The sequence below is a fragment of the Gymnoscopelus microlampas genome (genome assembly GCF_963454915.1).
Source record: "Gymnoscopelus microlampas genome assembly, chromosome: 13".
In the NCBI taxonomy this organism is placed as follows: domain Eukaryota; kingdom Metazoa; phylum Chordata; class Actinopteri; order Myctophiformes; family Myctophidae; genus Gymnoscopelus; species Gymnoscopelus microlampas.
The window spans coordinates 28,578,837-28,598,904 of record NC_139950.1 but is presented as its reverse complement, the minus strand read 5'-3'; the positions used below and the strand labels follow the sequence as shown (position 1 = coordinate 28,598,904).

General features: G+C 42.1%; 1 protein-coding gene across 2 annotated transcripts in view; it reads left to right on the top strand.

Moving 5' to 3' along the window:
• epas1b (endothelial PAS domain protein 1b) overlaps positions 1–20,068 on the top strand; it is a 57,074-nt gene that overhangs the window by 16,281 nt on the left and 20,725 nt on the right. For both annotated transcript variants that reach the window (XM_084077216.1, XM_084077215.1), the window contains one exon: positions 15,604–15,794. In XM_084077216.1, coding sequence (XP_083933342.1) covers positions 15,604–15,794 — 191 coding nt within the window. The remainder of the gene's footprint in view (positions 1–15,603; positions 15,795–20,068) is intronic.

Genomic DNA, 20,068 nt, shown 5'->3' with positions numbered 1-20,068 from the left:
TTGATGGAATGATTTAGCCTGATTTATTCAGTTAAATAAATGCAGATTATCACCTGGCATATTTGTCATTTCCTTTGAGGAGCCAGCATATCAGATGATGCCGGGCCTGAGGTTGACAATAACTAATTAAGCCCAGGGACTGATGACTCTTTGATATAGGATTGACGCTTTTTCTGAGCCTTTAATTGATCGGTATACAGTGGAGAGAGAGTGGGTAAAAGAAGTGATAAAAGGACCAAGAGGGTATAATGAACTTGTGCTGATTGGTGAGCAGCAGTATATCACAGGGGTCACATAGCAGCAGATCCCCGGCTCCCCTGAGTTAGTGTCAAAGTGTCCTTGAACAAGACACTGAACCCCTAACTGCTCCCGATGTGCAGGTTGGTGTCTAGCATAGTTTCCCTCTGCCCTCGGTGTGTGAATGGGTGAACATAATGCCCATTGTAAAGCGCTTTGGATAAAGTATGCACCATTTAGGCAGACAAAAGTGTGTGTGTGTGTGTGTGTGTGTGTGTGTGTGTGTGTGTGTGTGTGTGTGTGTGTGTGTGTGTGTGTGTGTGTGTGTGTGTGTGTGTGTGTGTGTGTGTGTGTGTGTGTGTGTGTGTGTGTGTGTGTGTGTGTGTGTGTGTGTGTGTGTGTGTGTGTGTGTGTGTGTTTCCCTTCAGTCTTTCATCCTCCTGACTACAGCATGTCACCAGAGCTAGAGAACTGTGCTGCTTACTCAGTGGAGAGAATGCTGACTGATCTGCAGATCAAAGAACATTTCAGCATCTATTTACTTGCTTAGTCTGCCGTATGATCGTGTTTCATTTCTTGATCGACATTTAAATAGTGCATTTCTGGAAACTGAACTTCCGTCATGTCAAAAGGCTAAACTTAACCTGAATTTGAATCTTATCTAAAGCTATCGGCTCTTCCCTGTCCACCTCCATAGGTGCGTCGGCCATGGTTTCCTCCATGGGGGAATGTTAATTCATTTGTCAACCTGGCATAGCTGGCATTTCTTAGAGCCGTGTTGACATTCCCCAGCACTCTGTCCCACAAACGAAGCCATGTCAGGAGTTACAAGTTTGTGTTGCTGAGGTGTAAAATGACAGGTCGAATGCTTTATCATCCTAACGTCAGTATGGTGGTAGCATTGACCCAAGAAATAAAAGTTAGAAAAGTTAAAAGTAAATAAGTTAAAAGTTAACCACTTAAAACCTATAATAATTCATTGGTCGGTGTCCCCAGGGGTCTGTACTTGTTCCCCTCCTTTTTTACCTCGAGATAAAAATCTCTTCGTGGACAATAGCCGATCTACTAGCCGGTTCATGTGGTTAAGGCTCTTACTGTTATTCTCTACGTTATTGTGACTGTTGGACTATTGTGTTCAGTTTGTTTTTGTTGTCAGATTCCCTGAGTGGTGTTCGTATGTGTATTTGGTAATCTGTAATCTGTTTTATTCCTCAATAAATAATTGATCCAAAATGTTTGGGGGGTTAAGGCAGAAATTAGTTAACACACAGACATGGGGGCAAAATATATTTCAACCCTGGTTCATTTATTTTACCTGCAATATTGCAACACACACACAAACAAAAGTCCAAAGTAGGTACAGCAGCAATGAAAGGAGAAAATAAATAAATAATTGAAGAACTAGGGGGAAACAAATCTCATTTATCGAAAAAACTAACTCACAGGGAAGTTCTTCCATTATTGGTTTGATATTGGCAAAAATAGTTTTAGTTAGAGATATAAATATCTATAAATCTAATGCGTACGACTATTTAAAGACGCACTGAAGTGACATTTTCGGGCATTTTATTTTGAAGGTTCAGCCCGAAACGTCGGCTCAACGACTCTAAACCAATCAGAAGGTCCCATCCCTTCAGGCTATGGGACGTTGGATCTCAATCACTTCAGCCGTGTTGGCACACGGCTAGTGTTTGTTTACAAGTGAGAGAGAGACGGCCAGTGAAGCACGTTTGCTACTACCTGGCTTATTTCGAACCTATAATGTTTTCAGATACATATTTTAGTGTGCAGATGAAGTTTAAAATGAGTAATACACTCATCTTCAATGAGATTCAAAACGGAGTATCTCTGTAATTAAAATCAGCTGTGTTTGAAGAACGTGCAGCTATGGGAATCAAACAGGTGCATGTAATCAAGATTCATTTATATTCGTGAAGGCTGTATTATGTCATCACGCAGCACGTTTTCGTTTACAGGAAGTAATTAAGATTGGCTTTTTAGGGACTTTAGATGTAAAAATTCACAAAAATTGTTTTTTTTTCATTTTTTTGGCATCTATTGTTAGGTATGCCCATATGATGACCACGGATATGCTCTAAAAGTGTGAAAAACATATTTTTCATTTCACTACACCTTTAAAGCAGTTAATGGCTTATTTTCCTTCTGTACTGTCAGTAATTTATAGATGATCACTGCATGTAGCATAATGTTGCAAAAATATATGCAAATGAGTGCATAGTACTGTAAAATATCTTATGACTGGCCACAAACTAAAGTGCAATAACCTGGGCAATGCTGGTACCGAATACCGATAGACAGACATCCACAGTGCTGACGTCACACTCAGTGTATGACATCCCGGACAACACTGTTCTGACATCGTAAGCTGACTTACAGTACTGTACATCATAGCCTGGCTTCGAACATAACCTGGGAAACTGAGTAGTATCAATATACAGTATATCTAGACAGACATAGTAATACAGATGTCATTGACTGGCCTCCGCAAGTACTGTGTGCCTATTTACCCGCGCAATGCTGGGAGGCTAGATGTACTGATATGCAGTATATATTCAAATATACAGTGCTGCCGTCATAGTATTGCCATCATAGTCTACTCTGGCCTCCATGTACTCTGACAGTGGGTATCAACAATCAGAAAAGCGGATCGACAGCTTGTTAATTATATAATAGAGTGTTAACTACTGGGTTGGGTGTCACAACACAGTTGTGTTTCAACACACGGAGCAACAGTACAGTTGAGCATCTAAATTACATTTTAGATGCTCAACTGTTATCTCTCTGTCAATGACAGAACATAGGTCTTTATGTAGGACATGAAGAGCTACCAAGAAGGGGTCTCTCTCTCATTTTTTCGTCATTCCATGCCTTTCAGAGTGTTCCTTCATTCATTGCAGATAATGTCACTCAGATGCTATTTTGCACTTTTCTACCCTGATTCCACCTCTCGGGTGTCTATGATGTCACAGTGATTGGTGACCACACAATGACTTAATGCTTCATACTGAGGTACCAGGAATGGTGTACGCAAGTTACAGTATGTTAGTACATCCTCACGCTCTCTCTGTCTATGACACAGAATGTGCACGCACGTGAGCAACGTGAGCAAGTGGGTAAGCTAGCGAGAAAATGTGATTAAAAGGCAATCAGACTATGCTGACCTGCTGCTAGCAACAGTGAACTGAGGAGTGATGTATTTCACCCCTCAATCTGTATAATATTCCTTACTCTGTAGCTGAGCGAGTGTTTGTGGCCGTGTCCTAACCCGACCTTGTGTGTGTTACAGACAAACAACAAGAGTGTCATGCTCTCTCTCCCCCTACCATCATGTCTGACCCTCTCCACTGTGGTCTCAGCATGGTACAAATAAATGAAAAATCATCACTAACAAGACTCTCAGAGGCCCCTGGGTCCTTCTCTAGACTGCTTTATGAATGCCTTATTTGGATGAGTGACTGAATGTTCTGTTAATTACACAGCATGTGTGTGTACTGTGTAGTGTCTGTGCCAATTTAGGTACACCTGCTAAATGCATGTCTTTCAGTGCTTGTGCCGAGCACTCGTATGGGCAGTGTCTGGCGTGTGCATGCGCATGAGGGGTCGTCGAGTGCAGCAGGAGGCTTGGTGCCACCTTTGTTTGATATCCTGAAGCAGTCTGGCAGGAGTCTGGACCAGAACACAACAATGGATCCAGACAATCAAAAGAGTGGCACCGTGCGCGCACTCACACGCACGCATGCACGCACGGACACGCACACATATCCAGAAGCTAGTGAACATTAGCAGCTCCAGGGATCATCGAGTGCAGCAGGACACTCGGTGACACAGCAAAACACGGCGTCTCCATTCACTTAATTGAAGCAGTCAAAAACATCTTTAGACAATAACTGTCTGGTCCTTTAATCTCTAAGGCAATGCTGGTCCATCAGTAATGAGGACTGACTGTGTCCTACTGAAGGATCGCGGTTAATGAGTTCAAACTTCACAGAGGGGGAGACAACAAGAAAGATAAAAATATAGTCACGGTACACTTGATAAGATAATGGTGTTGCGGTGTGCCTTCCTTTTTTATTTCATCATCACTGATGTGGATGTTCGCGTGTGTGCGTGTGTGTGTGTGTGTGTGTGTGTGTGTGAGCGGGCGGGCGGGCGGGCATGTGCAACAGCTAAAGGTTAAATAATGAGTGTTTTATTTATTTTTACCTACTCAGACTCATCATGTTGTTGATTATTTTTAGCTGTAAAACTGATGCGTTGTACTAGGGCTTGTTCACAGGATCCAAAATACATTATGAACATACTGTACAGTATGCTGTTGAACTAAAGAGATAAACCACTGACTGTCTGACAGTACTTTGGCAAAACCCAACCACTCTGTCTCAAGTACAATCTAAATAAAGCTGAAATTGGTCCAAAATAATGTTTTCTTTTACTATAATCACTAGAGCCCGACCAATGCCAGATTTTTGGTTCCGATCCTGATTTTGGAGGGTCCTCCTAACCCACCATATGTCTATATACTCTACCATAAAGCTAATGTTTTGATATACACTATGTTTAAGAGTCAATCAATCAAAATGAGTTGTATAAATAGTAGTATAGTATGTATTAAACTTAATTTATACAATGAACAAGTTATTTTTGAAAAATCTCACCTTTGAAAAGGTGAACAATCGGGACACATCGGTTCCATCATTTCCGACACCAATGTCGTCAAAAAAGTCAAATGACTACCTTTCAAATAAAGGTTCAGAAAAGCCCCAAAAGACTAAAGAATAATAATTATTATTATTATTGTGTCAGTACATATAAGGAGTAGAGAGCATTTAAAGAATGTTGCCATCTCATCAAGGCAAGAAGAAGATTAGACATTATCCAAAACAAAACATGAGAGTAGAAACTCTCAGAATGACAGGCAACACTGAGAGACGACTTCCCCCTACACAGTAAAGTCCTCTGTGTTAATTTAACTCTGAGATTTTACAGTGTACTGCCTCTCACATGACTTCAGACATCTTGTCTTCCTGGCCCTGCCGGGGTTTAGGGTTAGGGGCGGGGGGCACAGGAAAGGGAAAATGTCGGCCGTCTTGGCCCAAATACTTCATAATGAAACCAGACTAATTACTGTATGTGTGTGTTTACTTAGTTAGTTGTTAATGTTGGCAATGATTGAGTCTATTGTTGGACTGAGTGAATAGAAAAACATTGGTACCCTGGCTCCAACTCAAATGGACCCAGACACACCAGCTCACAGTTCAAAACACGCACACACACACGCACACGCACGCACACGCACACGCACACGCACACGCACACGCACGCACACGCACACGCACGCACGCACACGCACGCACGCACGCACGCACGCACGCACACACACTGATTCTCAAAGTGGGGTCCTTCAGGGGGTTCCAGGGGTCTCCAGTAAAAATGAGGAACAGTTTTTATGAACTATTTTTTTTATCTTTCAGCTGTTTGAAAAAATACAATCTACAAGCTCACAACGTTGTGTTAACAAATGTTCTCTTATGGGGGTCACTGGCACAACATCTTTTCAAATGGGGGTCCGAGGCCCAAATACATTATCAGGTTGTGTGCACTTGACATGAAAATGTTTAAGAACCATATACTACAGTATATTCCCTCCCTATGCTGTAATGCTCAACACTGACCTGAAGTCAACCCTTGTTTTAATGAGTGTAGAGTTTACATTAATGTGGACCACACAAGCTAAAAACATTTCAAACATTCTCTCTTTCCCTCCTCTTTTCTCCATTCCCCTCTTTAATGACTAACTCTCAGTTTATTGACTCTTTGAAATCAAGTCTCATATCAGATTAACTGTTGGTTACTTTGTGTGTTTTGTTTTTCAGCCTCCATGGCATTTCATAATTCCTTATTTGTTTTGGCACTTACTTCTTAGCCATCTAGCTTTTAAAAGTCAAAATACTGAACTTATCTCCTACAAAGTGTGTGTGTGTGTGTGTGTGTGTGTGTGTGTGTGTGTGTGTGTGTGTGTGTGTGTGTGTGTGTGTGTGTGTGTGTGTGCGTGCCTGCGTGCCTGCGTTGGCAGCCTGGCCGTGTGGAGGAGAAGGTGCCATGTATACCCTTAAGTGTTCATGAATTTTCTCCCACTGTAACATTTTTGCAGATTCAAATAAGGCATTTAAATTAGAACGTTTCGGTGACACTATTCATTGACCATATTCACACCGTGGCCATGTTGCTCTTACCAAATGCTGTGTGAACATGGTCACTGGCTCCTCTGAGGTGCCAATGTAAGTCCTTTACTGCTCATTTCCTCTGAGGTTACGTTTGCATTGCAAACTGTGTTCTGTGCCTTCACCAGAACAGGGGGCGGAAAGTTCACAGGGCCTGTGCCATGTTCCCTAGTTGCCACAATAAAACCACCCGCAAACCATACTACATACGCACGCGCGCACGCACGCACGCACGCACGCACGCACGCACACACACACACACACACACACACACACACACACACACACACACACACACACACACACACACACACACACACACACACACACACACACACACACACACACACACACACACACACAAGACCATTGTTCTGCTTCATCATGGGAAACCAACCCTGTATGGCTTTTTTGGTTTCAGAATCTCTTCACTAACATTAACCACTTTAACCCTATAAATGTCTTTGACTGGGCCCCCCCAGCCAGGGGTCTATACTAGGTCCCCTCCTTTTTCCCTCTACACCAGATCTCTTTGCCGAAAAATAAATGTGACTCATTGTGAGCTTGTAGATCTGATTGTTTTGCAGAATGTTCGCCCACCAGTAAAGGGACGCTAGGATTCATGTAGTTTGCAGATTTTTACCCTGAATGTCCTTTTATTGTGAGGACGACATCTCGCATGAAACCTCCCAATGAGTTCTTTGTCTTGAGAGCTTGGCCTCAAAGGCTTTGAAAAATCAGCTTATGATGAGGTTGCTTCGCATTTATATTTGAGGCTTCAAAAAAAATAAAGAATTCTGCCACTCGAGACAATCACGAACAACACGTCTTTAAATTGCCATTGAATGTGCTCACCGCATCTTTTCACTGCAGCTCTTTTTTCTCTCTCTCGCTGTCTCGTGTCTCACCGCAGCTAACCTGAAGTCAATGGCAGTTCACTTCAGGTTAGCTGTGGTGAGACACAAGTCTTCCTGTTCATATCTGTTGTGTAAGTCTGTCACTTCTGTTTAAAACCTCTAGTACTGTATCTATCCCAGTTAGGGCTGCAACCATTGTTTATTTTCTTAGCGATTACTCCTTTTTAATTAATTTAATAATTGAGAAGCACATTTTATATATTTGTTTTATATATATCCACAAATTGACACAAAAAAGTAATTTAAAAAATCATAATTGAATTGTCTGATTAACCTATTAACTCATTCACTGCCACTGAATTAATTCATTAATTAATCCGTCTATCTGAAATAGACGGATGAATCTAAAATCTTCATCTACACACACAATCTGCACATGACCATATCATGTGCATAGCGGTCGGATCTGTGGCTCTGCACAACCGGATCTCCATATATATGCCTATTTATGCCTATTTTAACATTATTTATGGTTAGTCTGAGTCAGAGTGACGTGGCCGTGGTCCTGCCTATACAGTATGGAGTTTGTTTATGGTTATGTCTGAGTCAGAGTGATGTCAGAGGTCCGGCCGGTCCTCCCTTAACCCATTCAATACGTGAAAGCATCTGTGTCATACTTTGGCTATTCAAAAATAGCAGATATACAAGGCAAGCTCATCTCACTTTGTACCACACTATGAGCTTGTAGATCTGCTATTTTTGATAAACCGTGAAAATCTGTGCAAATCTTTTTATATATATATGTTTTTAAGCGAACATTTTTAACTCAAATCGGCTTCTGGGGGTCCCTGGAACAAAATATTTTGAGATGGGGGAAGGGGGGGTGCATGAAAAAGTTTGAGAACCACTGATATAGAAACAATGTTTTTCAGAAAAAAACGAGGGCATTCATAGAATCTGCCTCAGGTCTTAATGGGTTAAGACAATTTTAATAAATAGTTTAGTTAGGGTTCCTCCTCCCAGCACAGTCCTCAGCTCAAGAACATAACATAAACCCTGACATTAAGATGATTTAAGATGTCAGGGCAGTGGATTAGTGGCAATTGTTTGTGAGGAAAACCCATAACCTTCATTTCAAATATGAAGTTAAAAAAACAAAATTCTAGCCTATAATAGCTTATTTATTTTGTTTAATACTGACATGTCATAATTCTTTCATCAGTAGTTCTGCTAGCATACAACCGAATGCTTGTGGCGGGTCTGTGAAATATCTGCCTCCTTTAAAAGTGTTAGGGTATTTGACGTAACTCCTTAATCATTCTTATGGGACTTGTGTTTGCTTAGTCGGTATTACCGGAAGTCTTATCGCTAGATTTCACAGTTGTTACCAGTTAGCAGTGGTGTTATTCATGGATTGATGACGGAAATATAGGGCTTTGGTGAAAGCACAGACTCCAAGCTTAGTGTTGCCTTGGGACTGGGAACTGATGACATCACATGTTTGTTCTCGTTAGCTATAAAATCTGGATTACATGAACCACTTATAAACCCTCTATGCTTAGTAAACTAATACTTAGTTGGAACCACTGAAGGCTTTTTTAAGGCATGGAGACCTTTTATTGAATATTTTAATACATGCACGCACACGCACACACACACACACACACACACACACACACACACACACACACACACACACACACACACACACACACACAGCTTGACATAATGACACAATAACTGTGATCCATGATGTGACCCATGACTTTGTTTGTAGCATTTATTTTATTTCCTTTTTTTCCATTATGTTGTTTCTATTGATGTGTTATTTAGGATTTACATTTATCGTCTCTGGGAGAATACAGTATGGCAGAAATAGGCTAAATATCTAGTCACATATTTTTCATTTAGGGTAAACACTAAGCAATAATGAACCACTCCAGGTTGGGCAGATTTTCTTTCTCTCCTAATATTGTCTTTAGGTGCTTGTAAGATTGATAGGCTAAGCATAGTCTTGCTGTTGTTCCAAGTCAAATATCATCTCTAATGTTATTATTACAGATTTGTATAGCTAACAGTTGGGCTACAACTGCAGTTATGGGAGCATGTTCTATAGTATAAAGAATTCCACTGCAGTGACAGGGTCATCAACTGAATTTTCCCCGCAGGATAATAAAGGTATCTATCTATCTAACTTGTGTCAACTGAGAAATCTTGAGACTTTCAATGCTTAGCACCTTTCAAACTGACAGTTCATTGAAGAGTATACTGTATGACTTGATCAAAGAATCAAGACGGTTTATTTGTCACTAGTCATACTGTAGGTGTAAGCAGGGAAATAGTAGTATCGGATACTTTTTTAGATTAGATTGGATTGCTGTCAAAAGCACATATTATAACCTGCCATAAACGCATTTCCAACAATAAAACACATGTACTAATGCACAATAAAACACATGTACTTAAATCAACATAAGTGTTAGTTTTCTTATGAAGTGCTTCGCTCAAGTGTGTTTTTGTCAGCGTATTCTGTGTTGTTTGTGGTGTTTAATTACTCCACGGAAAGGACCTGTTCAGTCGCAAGCCGCGGCGCCGTCAATGTTGTCTGTGGGGTAACCGGAAGACTCGCCCCAAAACACGCTCACCCCCAGGTTAGAAATAGGTTTGGGTTAGGCATAGTTTTATTGACGTTACGTTTAGGAATAAGGTTAGGTTTAGGCATAGTTTACTGAGGTTACGTTTAGGAATACCAGGTGAATAACGCCGGATGTGCATGCGTCCGCAACAATGCTACCAGGATCAGATTATTAGATATTATCAGATATTAGAAGTCTATTGGGTTTAGTACCAAAGAAATTTTACTCTGGGAAGGTGAAACTCCATTCATCCATTCATTGCACTGACCCAAGTTTATTTGTAATGTTCAAGGTCACACACACACACACACACACACACACACACACACACACACACACACACACACACACACACACACACACACACACACACACACACACACACACACACACACACACACACACACACACCGTATATCTAGGTGTGCCCTGGGATCTTTTGGCTATGGCAGGTGTGCCTTGGCACCAAAAAGGTTGCGAAACACTGGCCTACTGTACCATCCCACCCCTGAAAATAAGGCTCCCTTCTGAAAACCATGGTGTAATTAGAACACCATCATCAATCCATTTCTCCATGTGACATATGACGCACATACTGTAGATTGAACCTTGTTCTAATACCATTCTGGAAATTCCAGAGGTGTCTGAATTGTTTAAAGTGGCACTGTTGTACAACTTCGTTACAAACACTGTAGTAATTTCCGGCACAAGCTGTGTGTGTGTGTGTGTGTGTGTGTGTGTGTGTGTGTGTGTGTGTGTGTGTGTGTGTGTGTGTGTGTGTGTGTGTGTGTGTGTGTGTGTGTGTGTGTGTGTGTGTGTGTGTGTGTGTGTGTGTGTGTGTGTGTGTGTGTGTGTGTGTGTGTAGACTGTCAGTCACAAGTGTATAGGTTACTATTCTACAGTAGCCAATGCTATTCAGTGCTTTATGCGTGTTACGCATGGAATGTTCTGCATCTAGTGTAGTAGCCTCAGGACATCTTGGTGGTATTGCCTCATGCCAGGTTTAGAGCTACTATTGTGTAAGTAGTGCACTTTGTCAATGTCATATTGGGAATACACTACATTACATCACTTTTGTTATGCCAGTTTTTTATTTTCTTTTTTTCTGAAATGACGCCTCTGGACTGAAGTGCATGACATTCCTTCAACATTGCAGTTGTTCTGTTACTGGGGAAATGATTTGCACATTTAAAGGGAAGTTTACGTTAATTATTCTCAGTATATCATAAGTATTATTTGAAGTTAGAATGGTTTAAGTTTAATCGTCTAGCAAGTCCACTGTCTCCCATTAATTCCCCCCTGTAGTGTACACTGTAGCTAATCCACTCTTACTGGCTGAGCAGTGTTCTGTGTAGAAATCCACTAGCAAACCATGTGTAGCAATCCAGTCTTGGCTGAGCAGCATGTTGTGCCAGTCCACGTTGGAAACATGGCATTTCTATAGGTGATAGGAAATATGGGAGGCTATTTGTACAATCGGTTTATTTAACCCATTAAGACCTGAGGCCAATTCTACAAATACCTTATAAATCAGTAGTTCTCACACTTTCAAGATTTTCCAAAAATGTTCAAAAATAGCATCTGCTATTTTTGAATAGCCAACGCAAAAATCTAAAATGACACAGATTCTTTCTCGGTTTTAATGGGTTAATACAAGAATGTTAAAGGTTTTGTGAGGGTAGATACCCTCACAAAAACATGCAGTAATCCTGGTGACTATACTGCCTCCCCCTGGCCAGCCGGGGCGCCTGATGGGGGGGGAAAGGAACTGGTTGGAATAACGTGTTCCTTCCACGCGCTACGTCCAACCAGGGAAACTCTCCCCTGTCAGCTGATAAGAAGGTCAGTTGGCTCTCATGCATTGAAGGAGGCATGAGCTCGGCCCTGGCCTCCCTAGGTTGGCAGAGGGAAGGTAGTGCCCAGGATTACATAGACAATTGGCACTGGGTGTAAAAAAATGGGGTTACAAAATTGTGGGATAGAAAAAGAAAAAAAAGAAAGCAGCAAAAGAAACAAACCCCCCAGGGTGCAGACTGAATGGAGCTAGCTAGGGCCTGTGCACACATACAGTAACATCTGTATAAATTCACACAATTTCACAATCTCAAAAACCACCCGTCCAATTGACTTGAAACGTAGTATGCATATCGCCAAGGGCGGGAGTGGGAAGTCGGCCGGATCAGTGGATCTTCAAAACATTATGAATAAAATAGTGAATAAATGGACATAAAAGGGACATAGACAGACATAAATAAATCTCAATACATGGGCATAAAAGGGACACAGACAGAAAGCGGGTTACAACGGGTACTCTGACAACGGGTACAACCAAGCCCCCAGAACCGCAGAGAATGATTGAAACCTCAGAAGCCTGATGGCCAAATCTGGTATGGCAGGACGTCCGCATTTGGGACGCTACGGCGCATGCCTCTATTGTCTGAAAAGCTAGTGCGCCTGTTCTATTGGCTCCAACGTTGGAGACAATCCACTAAGTTGAGGTACTTCCAGGTGCTTCATGCGCTTGTGAGCAACTTTCATTGAAATGAGTAGGTGGGGGCGGGGACGAGAGGTATTTTATAACTCTATGGGTACAACGGGCATTGTGTAACTGGGTGGAGAATGGCATGCATTCCCAACTTGCATCGTTCCCGAGTAGGCCGGGGGAACTGGTCTAGTACTATACAAATACCTGATGTAATGTAGATAGTGTTAAGATTGACCGGGGCCAGAAGGTGATCTCGGAGTCAGTGGGTGCAAGAGTCAGAAAAGATTATTAGAAATGCTCATTAATAATTATACTGAATAAGATATGTTGAAGGCTGTGGTAGTGGGCGGTGTGTTTTTTTGCCATGCATTGATGAGTAACACAGTTGAAGGCTCACGTGTTGGGTGGTGCGATTTCCATTTGCATGCAGCAGTAGTGAAACAAAAGTAGCCATGCACGATAGCAATTGGATACATGGAGCTGGGCGTTTAAATAGAGCACTCTGTCAAGTGAATGAGTGTGTTGTTGGCGCTCAGGGCACTCAGATGACAATCAGCCTTCATGTTCCTACCTGAAACTCCAATGAAAAACAGTCCGTATCACAGGTCACCATTCTGGTCTGTTTTTAGAGGCACAAAGCCACAAAGAACCAAACCGTTGCCATTGAGTGCAATACATCCACACACACACTCAGCATCCAGACTACACCTTCATATTGCCGTGCCCCTCTATACCAGATCTTTTTGCTGAAAATAGCCGATTTACAAGCTCTTGTAGATTTGCTATTTTCGCCAAATGTTCCCCCGGAATAGGGATGCTAGGGTTCAAGTGTTAATCAGTCTTGCTATTCCAAACATGTACAGGAAAGTGGAAACTGTGGAAGTTCCGACACTGAATAAAATCTACAAGGCCTGAGTCCCCTCTAGGATAGACAGATGGTGAGAGCATTTTTTGCACAGCAGTTTGGCCTACGTATTTCTGTCTCTTACCTTTTCTGAGAAAAGGTCAGAACTGGATCTATTCACTGTGTACATATATACCAGGAACGCGACTTGCGGTTTGTTTACATGTAGACACAGTATATTGTACGTACACCCTAGAGTATTTATAAATACAAACAAAACACTGTACTCTACGGGCATTATTTTACCATGAATAGCCTATAGGATAAACATGATGTATGTGAGGTTGATTATTTCCATTTTCATATTGGGTTCCATCCTTGTGAAGACACAGACATGTGATGAGAGATGTTTATGCATACTAAGGATGGTAACACAAAAGGCTCGTCTCTCTGCTTCACTCAGCTAGACCTCCATTTCAATCCCTCCACTATGTGATGTGGTGTGTGTGCGTGCGTGCGTGCGTGCGTGCGTGCGTGCGTGCGTTTGTCAGCATGTGTTTTGGTGTGAGAGTACACAAGCGTGCATTTGTATTAGTGTGAGTGTATTTTAATACATCTATTTATTGACAATGCATCATATGTAATAAAATACATACTGATTGCACACCACAGTTAAAAATATAAAAACGTAACAAGACTAAAATGTGTGTTGCACGTGCGCGTGTGTATGTGTGCCATAGAAAGAGATTCAGAAACGCTATGGTTAATACAGTGTTTTTTTGTGACGGAAACCTTTCAGACAGGGAGCTCAGGAAGTGGGTTATGTTATTTTATAGACGATGTTACACAATTGTATTTCTGTCAGTCTTTCACTCTCACTTTGCTCTCTCTCGCCTTGTCATTTTCTCTGGGCCCTATCTGCCGGTGCAAAGCGCCACTGGGCAAAGCGCAACTGCGCAACTGTCATTGCTATTTTCCAACCAACGGAGTAGTAATTTTTACACCCAGCGCCCACGTTGCATGAACACACAGCACCCAGTGCCTATTTAGCACCCATGGTCTTAAAATGAAGTGCCGTTTGCTTTGCACGGAGACTAGCATTGAGGAGAGGCGGGAGGGGAGAAAAGGAGAGAAATAGATCAATTTATTTCAATTAGTAGTACTTTTATTACAGAATATTTTCAAACACCTCATCCTCTGCTCAATGGACAGCAGTGATTAATATCCATAGATCTCCGACGCACAACGCTTTAATTGGTGGTTAAATAAATAAGAACATAACTGAGAATGAGCGACTGATTATTACGTTGATATGTTAAGATATAAGGGATGTGTCTTGGACATAAATGAGGAGACATTGCTGGTTTGCCCAAAATTCCAGTTTCCCGCATCTCCTGAAATAATTTGTTTGTCTGAATTGTCTCTTCCAATCAGTCATGTAAATACCAGCACGCCACGGTTTAAGCGTACCTGACCTGGCTCTTAAAGGGAGTGGGAGAAGACACTCTAATTGGTCAAATTTTATTTAAACACACCCATGTCTACTACAGAGGCTTAATACCACCTCTTTGCACCTAACACTGAGTATTGTGCCCAGATAACGCGGCGTCTATCTAGCGAAATTGAGGCGGACACGGACACACCCCCGGCGCATTTTGCGCACAGCATTTAGACCATTCGCCACAGATCGTCTAAATAGGGCCCTCTGTCTCCATCTCCCTCAATTTCCCTTTTTTTCCTCTGTCTCTCATTAGTTTATACGCTCTACTTTGCAGACAAATTGACTTATTTGTGAGTTGAGTTGATGGAGATTCTCATAGTCAAAACAAATATAAATCATTAATGAGTCGGATCCATGACATGATGTCCATTGTCCATGACATGATGCCTTTGGAGTTTGGACACGAGTGCATGCTTTTACTGTAAATGCACAATATTACCCTGCTTATTGGGGGTACTCGGGTTATGGCAGTAGTTCTCAAACCGAGTGAGACTTGTCGCAGTGTGCTGTGGGATTTGGTGACAACCACACATTATTATTGAATATATACTGTATAACTTTACGAAAATGACAATTACACCTGCCTAAAACAACCTTTAACTTAACATGCCCATATGGAGACCACTTAAAAATGTGATTTTCTGGACACCCTGAAAACATAGATGTTCCAGTCAGGAACACGAACACACACACACACACACACACACACACACACAGTATATGCATATAATATTCCTTTCTAATCCTTCTAAATTCCTTTCTAATTCCTTTCTCCACCTACTCTGTCATCTCTGTGTACAGGAGCAGCTCGGAGCGCCGCAAAGAGAAGTCACGAGATGCGGCACGCTGCAGGAGGAGCAAAGAGACAGAGGTGTTCTACGAGCTGGCCCACCAGCTCCCTATGGCCCACAGCGTCAGCTCTCACCTGGACAAAGCCTCCATCATGAGGCTGGCTATCAGCTTCCTGCGCACACACAAGCTGCTTGCCTCAGGTACGTACAGTACTAACACATATATACGCCTCAATAGATTGCTTTGACTTCTGCCTGTAGTGGGCACCACAAACGTGACAAATTGCAAGGTCCTGACGGCTGCACCCCACCACTGACACGTCTCTGGGTAGGGAACCCAGCCTGGCGTAGAACTGTGCTCTGCCGGCAAACTTTTCTAGTCTTGGTTATAAATATGTTGGCAGAGTCTCTGCGAAACATGCCCCACCACCATTTCGCTGCTTGTACCTGTATGAGTAAGGGACAAATAAATCCCTCTTGAATGGGTTGAGTGCAGGATGCCACAACATACTCCTCCTCGGTACATTAATGTTAATGTAGGAACAATCCTACATTAACATGCTAAACACGTGCTCTTCTTTTCTTTATATTACTCCTACAAATGTTGTCCAAACATCACGCAAATCGGTACACATTATCTCTATAGTCAAGTGATCAAGACGGATCCATCCTATTTTTTCACCCTTCCAGCCCACAGGCACAGTGGTGTAATCCTACATTATCATGTTGAACACATGCAGCAGCACTAACTTGCCCACAGGGACATGTCCCACCAACATATATGTTGCAGCTTGTACCTGAGGTAATGACAAATTAATCCCTCTTGACCTCTTGAATGGGGTGAGTACAGGATGCCACAACATCCTCTTGACCGCCTTGGTGCATTATTGTCAGGCACACAGGAACAGTGGTAATCCTACATGATAAACACGTGTTCATCTCTTTCAGACTGCGTTACCTAACCAGGGGTGTGTAAGTCGTCAGCTAATGTTGGAAAACGCTGTACCGGTGTCAAACTTTGCATGCACACTCCCAGTTGTCCAAGAAAGACACTCCACCCCAAACCTTTCAAACCAGCATCATGGTTGTTGTACTGTATGTAGTATAGTCTATAACTTTTAAACTGTATCTCATACAATCATGATGCAACTCTCCATATAGGCCACACATATTTCCGCCTAACTAGACCAAAACACTTTTTGTGTCTATCGCTCCGAAAGATTTTGTCTAATGTTCACCCAAATAGGTACACATTATCTCTGGAGTCATGCGATAAAGATGTATCATTGATATTTTTCATATTCCATTCCACTTGACTATGATTGGCTTCCACATTTTACGGGAGGGGCCCATTTTACAAAAAAAATAACATAGCATCCAATCAACCCCAAATTGGAATCACTGTGGAATCGAATGTTCCGGAGCCTCTATAGAGCACACATCCAAAAGCACTTTCACTTCTGGCCCTGCAGGGTACCACAAATGAAAGAAGTTGCCCCACATGACGTACAAATGCTATTTCCAACCAGCTTCCTCGAATCCTGACAGTGGTGGCTGGCTGGCTACTGTCTGACCACTTGTCCACTTTCCTGTTCTTTTATTTAAAATTAGAAGCTGCGGAAGCCAGACAGAGTCGAGTGTGACCTATTGTTCTGAAATTCCACATTGTCTACAGTACAGTATTCAGTAGTTACAGTATGACAGTACGGTAGTTCAGTAGCCAGCATTTAGTAGTATGACGGTAGTTACAGTATGACAGTACAGTTGAGCACTTGTTGAAGTGGTTCTCAACCTGTGAAGTGACCATTTAAGGACCTTTAAGACCTTTTTAATACCTTAAAAAAGAAAGAAAGAAAAGAAAAAAAGACCATTACTGCATCAAAGGTAATCAACAAACTATACTATAACAATGGTCAAACATTGGCCAAATTGTCAAATAATAGGCCTATAAGAAAGAGGCAAAAATTGTGAAAATAGCCAATCTACAAGCTCACAACGCCTCGCAACGTAAATCTGCTATTTTCACAATATTTATCTGTGGAACCAAGTCAAACAAAGTTGAATGCCTCAACTCTTTTATTCCAAGTGCTTATCAGGGTGGGGGTCCCCAATTCCCCAACTACTTCAGTAGTTACAGTACTACAGTACAGTACCTCAGCAGTTACAGTACGACAGTACAGTATTTCAGTAGTTACAGTACTACAGTACCTCAGCAGTTACAGTACGACAGTACAGTACTTCAGTAGTTACAGTACTACAGTACAGTACCTCAGTAGTTACAGTGCGACAGAACAGTAGTACTTCAGTAGTTACAGTACTACAGTAAAGTACCTCAGTAGTTACAGTACTACAGTACAGTACTTCAGTAGTTACAGTACTACAGTACAGTACTTCAGTAGTTACAGTACGACAGTACAGTACCTCAGTAGTTACAGTACTACAGTACAGTACTTCAGTAGTTGCACTAGGCTTGCTTTGCCTGGCCAGTGCAGTTTACATGTATTTTCTTTCCAGGCGAGAAGAATGTGCAGTCCACCCACATTAAGATGTCTGTTTATTGAGACAGTAGGATAACTAACATAGGATAGACACATGGAGGTTCTTCTGGGATTTGAACTAATGTTCATGGGGGCAGAGGTGGTTTTCAGAGGGATTTCATCACTACGCTACCAGTATGGTACGCTTTGTATTAACGCTGGGAATAGCATAACATTCCGCTTTCCTGCACACACACACTGCAAAAACACACTTTCCTGCACAGCACACGGTAATGATAAAATTACTGTTTACAATGCACTTTTCTAAATAATAGGCACAAGGTGATTTATAAGATAAAACGGAAAAGAAAAAATAGACAAAAAGCGAACCCCACAAAAGTACATAAACAGCACTTAAAGGCTCTCCTAAAACAAAAGTGCATTTTGAAAAGTGATTTAACCACTTTCAACCTGACGTCCCTATTTTGGGCATGTCATTATAGGTGAAACTTGAATACACTGAAATGCATATGTGGCACTCAGGAATGTACTTCACCCATTTTCGAACTATCGTCATACAGTATAATTGGTCCTCACTAATAAGATTGCACCATTTCTCACTGTCTCAGAGGAGGGTTGTGGACAGTTCAGAAACCTGCCTACCAGTAACATGATCGGTAGGCAGGTTTGGTTTCAAACATGATTTCAAAAGTTTTTTTATTTTTTTGTATTAACCCAATCAATCGGGAATGCAGTTCTGTGTCATTTTAGATTTTAGTTATAACCATTATTTTATACATATCATTTTGGGTGGTCCTTGACATGAAAACGTTTGAGAACCACTGATATTATAGCAACATAAGTGTTTCAGAAAACTGTTAGGATTTAGAAGACATTTGAAGAATCGTCCTCAGGTCTTAATGGGTTAATGCTAGAACAATGGCTTCTATTTCAGCACGCTAACCTTCCAGGAAGACACAGGCTCAGGCTGTAGTTTCGATTAGCTTGGAATCTCCATCAATGATGTCATTGGTAGGCAGGTTTCTGAACTGCCCACTGCCCACCAATGAGTGAGTAGCATTAATGAGGAACAATTTAAGCAGCACAGCTTTATTTACACTAAGTTAATACTAATAGAAGCATGTGCTAAATGTGAGAAGAGGTGAAGGGAACGGATGAATGAGGAAGACGTGAGGGAGAGTAGGGAAGAGGAGAGGAAATAATGGAAAGGACGCGGAAGTAGGAGAAAGGGCGGGTGGGCGGGTGGAGGTTGAAGCGGAGAGAGGACAGGGAGATTAGCGGTGGAGTAAAAGAGGAGAGATGGAGCAGGTGATAGTGTTATCGCCCGCGCTCGTCTGATTGCACTGTGATGGGGAGAGAGATTGGGCAGGAACAAGGGGGCTCTGCCCACCGCTGGCCCGCCGCTGCTGATACACTGCTAGCCATAACACCGGCCTGCCCTGGCGCCATGCACACACACACACACACACACACACACACACACACACACACACACACACACACACACACACACACACACACACACACACACACACACACACACACACACACACACAGTGCAAATCATACAGGCAGCTGTACGAGGACTGCTTCAGTTATGAAACAGCAGCTCAAGTGGAACTTGATGGTTGTTGTTGTAATAGTGGTGCTGTTTGTGAGCGACTGACCGACCCGGCGACCCTGATTAGCGGTGATGTGCGTCCCAAAACCCCAGCTGGACCCAGCGCACCTGGCAGGGCTGTTCTCATTTATGTGGTTTCAGTTTGTGAATATGGTGCTGTGATTTGCAGCTTATCGCTAGGACGTATTAGGCTTTGTTTTAGGGGCCTTAGTTGGGGTTGAGCTCCCAAAAATGTATACTCCCTAATACTCACTTTGGAGAGGAGAGGAGATGAGAGTTCTTTTAGCTCAGAAGATTTTTGTTTCTGGCCTTGTGAACTTGAGCTTGAGTGTCACTCTCAAGCCCCCTCTCCCTCA